Source organism: Impatiens glandulifera, chromosome 6 (genome assembly GCF_907164915.1).
Source record: "Impatiens glandulifera chromosome 6, dImpGla2.1, whole genome shotgun sequence".
Classification (NCBI taxonomy): domain Eukaryota; kingdom Viridiplantae; phylum Streptophyta; class Magnoliopsida; order Ericales; family Balsaminaceae; genus Impatiens; species Impatiens glandulifera.
In genome coordinates, this window is record NC_061867.1 from 44,460,414 (window position 1) to 44,471,496 (window position 11,083).

The 11,083-nt window shown below is 31.7% G+C and overlaps 1 protein-coding gene across 1 annotated transcript; it reads right to left on the reverse strand.

Moving 5' to 3' along the window:
• Positions 1 to 2,910: 2,910 nt before the first annotated feature.
• Positions 2,911 to 9,883, reverse strand: LOC124943673 (snRNA-activating protein complex subunit). The gene is made up of 12 exons (XM_047484150.1): positions 9,758 to 9,883; positions 9,198 to 9,361; positions 9,041 to 9,099; positions 8,525 to 8,618; positions 8,403 to 8,448; positions 7,707 to 7,822; positions 6,832 to 6,920; positions 6,685 to 6,766; positions 5,779 to 5,874; positions 4,527 to 4,652; positions 4,182 to 4,439; positions 2,911 to 3,346 (listed from the first exon to the last, which is right to left on the reverse strand). The coding sequence occupies exons 2-12, from the start codon at positions 9,354 to 9,356 to the stop codon at positions 3,065 to 3,067; spliced, it is 1,407 nt and encodes a 468-aa protein (XP_047340106.1). The 5' UTR covers positions 9,357 to 9,361; positions 9,758 to 9,883; the 3' UTR covers positions 2,911 to 3,064.
• Positions 9,884 to 11,083: the final 1,200 nt, after the last annotated feature.

An 11,083-nucleotide genomic window follows, 5' to 3' on the forward strand; every position in this document is an offset into this window, starting at 1 on the left:
CCATTAAAGTTGAAAATCATCCTATTCAAATTGGCCTTCACCTTCCGAACCAGCAACTGATGTAAAATGGTCCCTGAGAACAACAAGTCTGGGACTCCTCTCAATAAATACTGAAATTGAGAATTTAGAGCCCTCTCCATAAGACCCAGCGCTTCAAACCTATCAGATACTTTTTTCAAGGCTAGGACAGATTTCAATGAAATCCTACCAGGAAAATCATGAACCGTGAAGTCTGTCATCTACAAAAGGGAAAAGAAAAACAACAATGTTTGAGAAAACATTTCACAACAAATATAAACAAACGAGAAGAAAAGCAACCGACAAAATAGCTAGAAACAACTGTCAGATGCGTCAAGCAGCTGCTTGACGCAGCTGCTTGACGCAACCCAACCCATAAACCGTGCATGAACCATTTGAAATCAAGAAGCATCCTACCCTAATTCCTAACATAAAACATGCATGAACCGTTTGAAAGCAGGAAGCAACCTACCCTAAAACCCTAACATAAAACATGCATGAACTTTTTGAAAGCAAGAAGCAACCCTAAAAACATAACATAAAACATGCATGAAGCATTTGCAAGCAAGAAGCAACCAACCCTAAAACCCTAACATAAACCATGAATGAACCATTTGCAAACAAGAAGCAACCAACCCTAAAACCTAACATGAACATAAACAAACATAACTAAAACTAACCTCAAGAAGTCAATGAATGAACGAGAAGATGAAGACGAAGACGAGCAGGAAGAGACGTCGAGGCAGGTGCGTCGTCGAGGCAGGTGCGTCGTCGGGTGCGAGAGAGAGAGAGAGAGCATGAATAGTGGTCGAGGCTTATTTGGGTTTTTATATAAAATAAAAATAAATGTGACGCATCGTCTCCTACTTGACGCATCCGAGTTGACGCATCGGAGTTGACGCATCCGAGTTGACGCATCCGAGTTGACGCATCCTACTTGACGCATCCGAGTTGACGCATCCATCTTGACGCATCCGAGTTGACGCATCCATCTTGACGCATCCATCTTGACGCATCCATGTTGACGCATCCATCTTGACGCATCCATCTTGACGCATCCATCTTGACGCATCCAACGTGACGCATCCTACCAAACAAACAATCTGCATTCAACGAATCAGTAAAGGAATCAGCGAATCAATGAGGAACAAACAAACACGAAACAAACAATAACGAAATAAACACAAAATATAGTGGAATGGCCGAATGAAATGTCAATTTGTTCGAAATCCTCAGCGCTGTGCAAACTCGTCTCCATTGGATGTTCTTCGAAGCTATAGGCCGTTGAATATGGTGCCATGGTCGACGGTGCCTCTTCGATTCGTTCTTCATCGCTGAGAAAGAAGAGAAAATCTTCTCCGCCACCATTAGGGTTTCACGGCGGAGAAGACGGGAAGAAAGGGGCTGGATGAGAGAGAAACTGAAACGAAAATGAAAAAAAATTAAGCCTTTATAGGGTTCGGGGTGCGTCACGCACCTGGAGGGTGCGTGACGCATGGGTAAAATGGTCATTAAAAAATTTGGGGGTCACCAGCGCTATAAAAATCTTGGGCCCGCACCATCGGCTATTTGGCCCTATTTTGGGGTCATTTCCTCAAATTTCCCCTTAGCTATAAGAGTATAAGTATTCCGCTCAAACTTTTTTCTAAACAACTCTCTCTTCAATCTATCTCCGCTAAAACTCACTCTCATTTCCGCTCAAACTCACTCTCAAATTCGTTTAAACTCTAACCCTAAGTATCCGTTCAAACTCTAACCCTAAATATCCACTCAAACGGAATCCGCTTAAATAATGACAGAGAAGAACAATAAAACTTTAGGTAAAAAGAAAAATTCAGATAAAGATGAAAGATAAATTATCGTTGTTGCACTATTTTCATTTATTGTGTCCCTTGTTCATTATGGATCTATTGCAGCGTTAACTTTGTTGGGGTTAACGCTACAATAGATCCACAATGAACAAGTGACACAGTAAATGAAAATAGTACAACAACAATAACTTACCTTTCATTTCTATCTGAATTTTTTCTTTTACCTAAAGTTTTATTGTTCTTCTCTGTCATTGTTTGAGCGGATATTTAGAGTTAGAGTTTGAGCGGATACTTAGGGTTAGGATTTAAGCGGATTTGAGAGTGAGTTTGAGTGGAAATGAGAGTGAGTTTTAGCGGAGATAGATTGAAGAGAGTGTTGTTTAGAGGAAATAAGAGAAGTTTGAGCGGAAATAGATTGAAGAGAGAGAATTCTTGAGAGGAAATGAGAGAAGTTTGAAATGAGGGGATTATCCTACGTCGAAAAAGAAAGCAAAATTAATTATTATTTACCTACATGGCATGTCAGGTGGATTTGTTTAAGGTTTGTTCCCCCCATATTCGTTTCATGTACGAATCTAAAGAATGGAAGGAGAAGATGATAAACAACATGCCGAGGGTGAAGGAAATGGAAGAAGAACGAGGGTTTTTGTTTAATAATGAGTGAGAAATGAGATGAGGGTTTGCTAGAGAGAGAAGATGTAATTTTTATTCTCTTTCCTCTGAGGCATCCAGGTGAATTCGCTTAAAAGTTCATTCCCCCAATTCGTTCCTTATATCATTTCCCTTAATCAAATGTCATCTCACCTCTTTTAATTTTTTAAATAGCAATTAAGTCATTCACTATATATTTAATTAACTATTTTAAAACTACAATCACCTCTTTTAATTTTTTAAATAGCAATTAAGTCATTCACTATATATTTAATTAACTTTTTTAAAACTACAATTATATATTTTAAATTTTAACGGATAAATTTCTTAGGAGAACGAGGGTTAACGACTATGATCTCGCAAGGCTGAATTTAACATAAACAGTGATATAATATTAGTGTCTATAAACATAATAATGTAACCAAAAAAAAAAAACTAAACAGGGTTTTTGGATTAAGGTAATAAAAATGAATCTATATAAGGTATTTTAGATCTCATATGCTAACTATATATGAAATATGATTTAAAAAGTACATAGTGTTCTAACTAACTTAACTATAACATGGCAACATTTTCCAGTTATTCTATTCTTGATAATAATCAAAAACAGAGAATTCATCATATAGCAGGGAACCGTCAACATAATGAAGCGTGTAATAACAACTCTTGCAAAAATAGCAAGGATTCTCCGGTGCCCATTTATCGTCCACCGTAACCTTCTCTGCTCGGAAAATCCTACAGATTGAGCATTTCTGGAATCGCAATTTTGGCTTGAATGTTAGTATAGGATAATCTGTTCGGTTTTGAACATCGTCTGGGCTAATTAATCGCATATCCCGGATTACAATAATATGCTTGCAATCTCCCTGTAAACATCCATGCCAAAACTAAATGAGAACATCCATGTTTTAAATGGAACAAAACAATATTAATGGGCTATTCTGTTATACATTATTTAGATCATGGTCTAAAATATAATTTGTATACAAAATGAAACAATAAATATCACATTTTAATCTAAATACCAAACCTGAAAAACAATAAAAATCACTTTCAATTTTGACAATTTTTAAATAGGATAATGGCAGTTAATTGCTTGAGTTAGATTATTATAAATTTCCAATTTATCGGTACTAAATGAGGCTATGTTTCATGTGTTCACAATTATTTTGATATTTTACAATTTTACTAGAAATAAAGTGAATTGAAAATAAATTATGCATAATGAATTTTATAATTATATCTTATCTACATTCTTTTGGTTGAAAAACTTATAAGACATTTTTGGGCATCATTGTTTTCAATTTCCTTATTGTTGCGACATTTTTACAATAAAGCTTACACATAATAAAAACAAATGTTGTATGCAGTTTAATCAATGATTTTTAAGTAGTTATTATCCAAGTTTAGATTTTTTGAAAATTTACCCTGAAAAAGAAAAATGTTCATAGATGAATGCATATTTATGATGGGCAAAAATTGGTTGTTTGTTTGTTCATTAACCTGGCTACTATACACAATATAAAAACTTATTTCATTGGTAAAAATGCTATGAATATCATAGTACTTCATTTTAATAATAATTATTTACCTATTATTTTAGTAGAGTATCATTTTTGTTGGCTTATGACATATTTTTGTGATAAAATACGAGTTTCCAAATATAATTGAAAAGCAAGGGAACGGAACAGAGGTACATACCCGGTGACAGTAAAGATACCCGAACCCGAGTCTAAACTGCAAGTCATAAAATCGTGTAGTGTGCATGTCAGCAGCTCTGAACCGAGGTAGGTGGCGAAGTGGTTCAATACCTGAATCTTTTCTGAACTTCTCTTTCAATTGACCAGTTAATATGTAGTCCCATTTTTTTAGGGCTTCTTCTTTAGAATTCTTCAGCCAATCAAATATTGGCTTACTATAGTCAATGGAAGAAGGATTTCTATCATTACAGAAGACATCCTATAAAAGACATAACATCTAGTCATACAAATGACAAGGCAAACTCAAAAATGAGCAAACATATTACAATATCAAGTGTCTGTTTACCTCAATAAGAAAATATCCAGAAGTGTCATGGTCCCCTGATTTTTCCACAATCTCATTTGTCAAACAAGATATTTTATCCCTTAACTGATTCAAAGGTTGACTACCTAAAACCAAGAACTCTTGTTTCTGCATACAAATAAATCATCATAAATTCACTGAATGCGAGCCAATACCCAAAAGAGAAAGACACAAATCATAGAAATTATTACAGGGATGACTACAGACATTCAGAATATGGCAATGGGACTCGCTATTGGATTTGAGGAATTCCTCGGGTGCAGTTAATATTTTAGACGTTAAAAATAATATTTTATTCATATTAAAACTATTTTAACTAAAATAATTTATTATATAAATAGTCTAATACATATTGGTGGGAATGGGATTGTAAATTTAGGCCTTGTTTGATGAAGGGTTATTTGGATTTAATCCAAAGAACCCCTAATCCCAAGAACAATCATTTCATTAGTGAAATCATAAAAAAAATGAAATTAACGCTACTTTATTCTTATAATATTTTAAATATTAGATGCTAGTCATTTAATCAAAATAATTCACTTTTTCATCACACAATAATTTTAAGAAACGATTATTTCAAGAGTTCAAATGATTTTTTTTGTTGTGTAGTTTTTAATGTTCGGAGCAGGGCATATGAATACCATCCCCGCCTCTTCTAATTTGGCTTAGGTCTCATCGGTGAGGAATTAGATTGTCATCCCTAAGTGGAACATAGAACTTGAATAAATGTAATGACTGCAATAAACAAGATCCATAGCATAGGTGATTGGAATGTTCTAACTAGAACTAGATGTAGAAGATTTGTACAGTTTGCACTATAGGTAGGAGATTCAAATGTTCATCATGATCCCAGTTCTATCTGTAAATGAACATAGAACTTGAATAAATGTAATGACTGCAATAGACAAGATCCATAGCATAGGTGATTGGAATATTCTAACTAGAACTAGATGTAGAAGGTTTGTACAGTTTGCACTATAGGTAGGAGATTCAAATGTTCATCATGATCCCAGTTCTATCTGTAAATACAGCTAGAGATGCAAAATGAAAATGTGATTCAAAATAGGAAGTCCAAGTTCGATAAAAACTGGCTTAACCAAAATAGGCAATTAACACAATCAACTAATGAGCCTAAAGAGCCTAAGTATAGGATGGGTCGACACTCACGACAACTCTACTAAAACTAAATTTAACAATTCAAAAAATGAAATAAAGAACAGAACGGTCAACTTACCTCCATCCAAATTTTTTTGTAATGAAAAACCTTGACACAAAGTATAACTTCAGGGTAACTTATTGGTACATGATTGGAAGTGTTTGACAACTTACCCTGATCAAAGCCAAAAAAATAATATTCATTAGAGATAGAACGGATCGCAAAATGATCAAATAAAAATAAGATTTCAGGACACTGTCATTCGCTAGAGGTGAAGAGCAACAATATATTATGCACTAAATCTAAAAACCCATATCCTTACCTTATTTTGTAAAACTATTTTTCATCCTTCTTAATATACATATATATTGTTTTGATTGCCAAAATAATAAAGTCACACAATCAAATAAAATGGGACAAAGTAATAAAAGTAAGACTGTCAACAAAATAGGAACGAGTAAGTACAAAATAACATAATAGTTTCTTCATGAAAGAATAAACAAGCACCAATTCGAAAACCAAAATATCCAATGAAAGGCTAAAGCAAACACCATGCTTTCAAATTATTTTGTAAGAATGATAATATAATCCCTATATAAACAACATGCAGCCTCTAACTACCTAGTTATGCTTTATTAAACAAAACAGGTTACATGATAATCTATAATTAGATTCATCGCATTGAAAAAGGAGATCTGGAAGCCACTTAGGAGGATACTATGTTAATTCAAGATAAAGTAGATATTAAATTCCACAAACTTCTATTTTCTCTTCCTGCGCAATGTGCATTCTTTTCAAAGTAATCCTCAACACCCAAAACAAAGTTGGGTTTGTTCCTTGTTTTCTTTACTAGCCTCCATACTATAAAATGTAAGATGAAGCGCGAAAATAAATGCTTTTGAGTGACCCTAGAGAATACAAATACTAATATTAGTAGAAATAAGACAGACAGTGAGAACAAAGGCTGAAGGATTGAAATGTAACCTTAGATATGGTATTTACTGACTTGAGGGCTTTTTTCATATGTTCCGGAAAGATTGTTGAATCATTGATTCTGCAATTGGCACTGCAAGAAAGTTTGTTGTGTTAAAAAAGCAATTAAAAAAAGAAGAGAGGGGTATCTAAACATACTTGAAAGAGTGCAATGAAGTTGTTGCTTTGTCTTCGTCTATTTGTTGCTTAATCTTTGCAAGTTCTTCCACCTTTTCAATATAAGGTTGCTGCAAGAGACCAAAAAAACTTAGTAAAATACTAGAAAACAGTACAATGAATGCCACCCAAAATTTAGCACAATCATATTGGTTATTAATCTATGGCTAACCAATAGGCACCAAGTGCCACCCAAAATGAATTTCTTGAAGTACTCCTCCAATTCCAATCAATTGTTCTCATATCATTCCACTTATATGGGACAAGTTAACCATTTGGCAATTATTATTTTTTCACAATCTCAGTCGCAATCCCCAAACTTAAAATTGAAAGTGATTTTTTGTTTGGTATAAGATCTTTTTTTCATGATTGGATTATTTTTTTATCATGATTTATTATTTTTATTTTGCTTGAAGATTATAGTGTGCTTTTGTTGCTTCATTGGGTATACAAATCATTTACTATATCATGGTTGAAATTATAGTGTGATTTTTTTGCTTCATTTGGTATATAGATTTATTCTCAATCATTATCATAGTTTTTTTAGAACATTGTAGATTTTTATAAGCATAACAAATGTAATATTTTACAGATCATGATCAACATGGATTTTTTTTTATGCCAGAACAGCCCAATATGTATTATAACAAAATAAAATCAATAACACTTATTATAGTCAGAACCTATGTTAGATATTCACCCTAACCACTAGGTTCTACTATTGTAGATGTGGCAAATGAAATCACTAAGAACCTCAAGAAGACGTGATTTAAACTCCACCTTGAAGACAATATAAGAACCTAAATAAGTAGATACCATTACTCGCTATAGAATCAACCTCAAAACCGTTAGCATACCTTTAAACCGCGACGACTGCAACTAGCGACTCTTCTCTTTCGCTTAACTGTGATAGATTTGCTTAAGTTTGTCTCATTGACAGTTTCTGCAAAAGACCATTTAACAATCCATGAAATGAACAATTACGTCTTCCAACATTCCTTGAGTCATGTTTGCTGCCAGATCCATTACCATCACTCATTCTCCCAGACTATTATGATGAAATAACCAATAACATAAATGGGGAAACTAAAATAATGGCTAGTTCACACAGACAGATATATAGTGGTTAGAAACCTGTCCCAAGTCCAAATTAGTGCATTAAATAAGTATTTGAAGGGAAAGAAAAATTTTAGTCAAAAGAAGTGAATATAAAAAGGGAATAACTAGATATTGAAGGTCTATTTTGTAGTTGCAAAAAGGCGGCGAGGTCAACCATTTCGCTAAAACCTATTGAAATGGACATTGAAAATCTTGCAACCAAGATTTTTCTAGAGGATGTGATATACTTATAAGAGATCCACTAATAACAACCAAAAAATCCTTGGTGAATAAGGTAAAAAATTAGAACTCTGTACATAAATATTTCAATGAAAAACTAAAGCCAATTGTTGAACTACGACATCAATTCTAAAGGATCAATCAACAATAACAGTCACAAAAAGGTACAAAGAACACAAGGCTTAGCAAGTTAAGGATCAATAGTTTTAACCAACCTTTATCTAGATTTGTTTCAGAATGATTTTCAGTCTCCTTATTCTCCTGCAGTCATAACATCAAAGTCACGAAATAGACAAAAAGCGATAGCTTAAGATGAACACCGAAGAGACAAATATACCTTGAATGCTTCCTCAAAAGCCTTGTTTACCAACTCTTCTTCATTTATAATTCTAAGCTCATGGGTACTGTAAAAACCCACCAAAATAAGTAAACAAGATTAACTAACATACAATAATACAGAAAGAATCTCTTGTTGCAAAACCTGCAAATTATATTAAAGTTTGAATAAAATTATGTTAAGTGTTTACTAAATTATAATAACCTTATCATGCATAGTAATAGCTAAAACGAGGAAAATTAGATTTGAACTAGATCCATGTCAAACCATCAAAAAAAGCTAAGACCCTTATACATCATCATTCAAAACATCAACAAAAATACCATTACATTCTTTTTATGACATTTTAAAATATTAAATCTAATGAATATTTTAGTCATTTAACCCAAAAATCCATTTTTCCTACACTTTTTCAAATAATAATGTGGAGAATATTATCACACAATTGAATCCACACACACTAATGCAACCTGACTATAACAAATACAGTTTTCAATAGAGAAGCAGTAACATTACCCTATATCATCCTCCTCACCGTTATCAATTGAGTCATAAGATATCTCTTCTCTCAACTTCTGCATCAATAGAGATGAAAAACATTAGAAACTATAGTAAAACATATTAGCATTTATAGTACTTCATGTAAGCTAGCATGTTGATGGGGAAAACAAACCTGAAGCTCTTGGAGCACAATCTTCTCGAAATCAGAGACCGTAGTAAGAGGACCAACCATATCAGGAATGTATATGGGGCCGCCCATCGCAAATGAGATACAAGTAGCCTCTTCTCCATCTTGAAAGTAAGACTCCTCTGTCATCTCTTTTTCTGTCATAAGAACTGTACATAACATGTTGAATTGTTATGGAAAAAGAACTATAGAAGCATATTGAGCTTTCAAACATAAATACAATTGAAAAAAAAATACACAACATTCCAACCAAATACATTCTATTACTGTTTCTGGAAGCAACATGGACTAAACCCATCATATCTGCCTAAAATTTCTTCAAAATTAAGATTGGAAGTAATTCAAGAACATCAAGAATCATATTCACTTTATTTTGATTTTAGGTAATCAAATTTCAGTTAGTCGCTAATAAATCGAGCTATAATTTAATCTTATGGGTTTTTAACTGACCTCACTGTCTGATTCCAGTCTAAAATCCAACCTTTTAAATAATCAAAAAAATTACAGGAAGTAAAACAACGGCGATAAACAGAGGATTACAGTACCTTTCTGAAGCAGATAGGAAGAAAAATGGCCGGTAAAAGATGATAAGGGATGTTTAATATGTAAATATCTTAAATTCAATGGCTGTTTTTAACATTGCCGCCATTGATATAGAGCTTCCAAGGTATTTAGTGATGAAGAAGAAGATGAAAGGGGTTTCTGTGGGTAGGTTAAGAAGATTTAGGTTTTTTTTTATAAATTAAACATACAGATGATAAACAAAAATAATATAAAAATATAATTTTAAATAAAATAAATATATAAAAAGAATTAATCGTAAAATATATATTTGTAGTGTATAAGATTAAATATAAATTAAATTATTATAAATAATTTTTTTATTTGAATTAATATATAAAAAATGTGTTTATTAGTATTTGGGAAAATTATTGTTTTTGTTAGACACTAATGAACAAAATTAATAAATATGTATTTATATAAAATATATAATTTTGACTTTATACTTTTTAATATGGTACTATATATTTTTATTGATTCTCTTTTATTTAATTTTAGTATAAGATAATATTTTATTTTATATCAAAATTAAATACTAAAATATATTGATATAAATTAATAATTATAAAAATTAACTTTCAAATAAACACATTAAAATTTATAATATAAAAAATCAAATTACATTAATAATAATGATAATATTAATAAATATATTTATATAAAAAAATAAATATGTAACTTATTAATAATTTTTTATTTTGACTAATTATTTATTTTTTCTTATATATTTATATATATATATATATATATTAAATTAATTAATTAATTTATATATTTTTTAATTAAATAGTAATAGGAAGAGAATAAACAAAATTAATAAAAATAAAAATAAAAAATTGTTTAACACCATTTCATTAAAATAGCTAAAAGTGGGAGTGATCAATAATCAAAACTAGACAAACCCTAGTTTTGATTGTAAGATGACAAACAAAAGATCCAAAAGTTTCTGAATGGTGACAGTCAAATCAAATTACAAAACACAGATTATAATGAACAAATATTACAATCTAGCTATCACAACTTATGTTGTCTCCATATCTGCTTTTTGACCATATTGCATTTTTCCACGTCTCATTCTTCTTGCAATCTTCATGAAGGGAGATTGAATTAAAGTTGATGATGATGTTTGTTTGCTCTTATTGTTTAATCTTCCTCTATATGAACTCGTACTAACATAATAAAATGTATTCTTTTTCAGGATTTCAGGTTTTTGTCACTACTTTTTTTCAATTCCAGTTTTACGTGTTTGAGGATTAACAACATTGGTTTCCTCTGTGTTTTTCTTTTCTGTTGTATCTTTGATTTCGTCT

Bases quoted from the DNA above. Each gene is read 5' to 3' on its own strand.
- LOC124943673 (XM_047484150.1), bottom strand. From the start codon at position 9,356: ATGACAGAAAAAGAGATGACAGAGGAGTCTTACTTTCAAGATGGAGAA. The intron at 5,875-6,684 runs GTTACATTTCAA...GGCTTTGATCAG, and splicing joins CAGTAAATACCATATCTAAG to GGTAAGTTGTCAAACACTTC. The intron at 4,653-5,778 runs GTAAGTTGACCG...ATTTGTATGCAG, and splicing joins ACAAAAAAATTTGGATGGAG to AAACAAGAGTTCTTGGTTTT.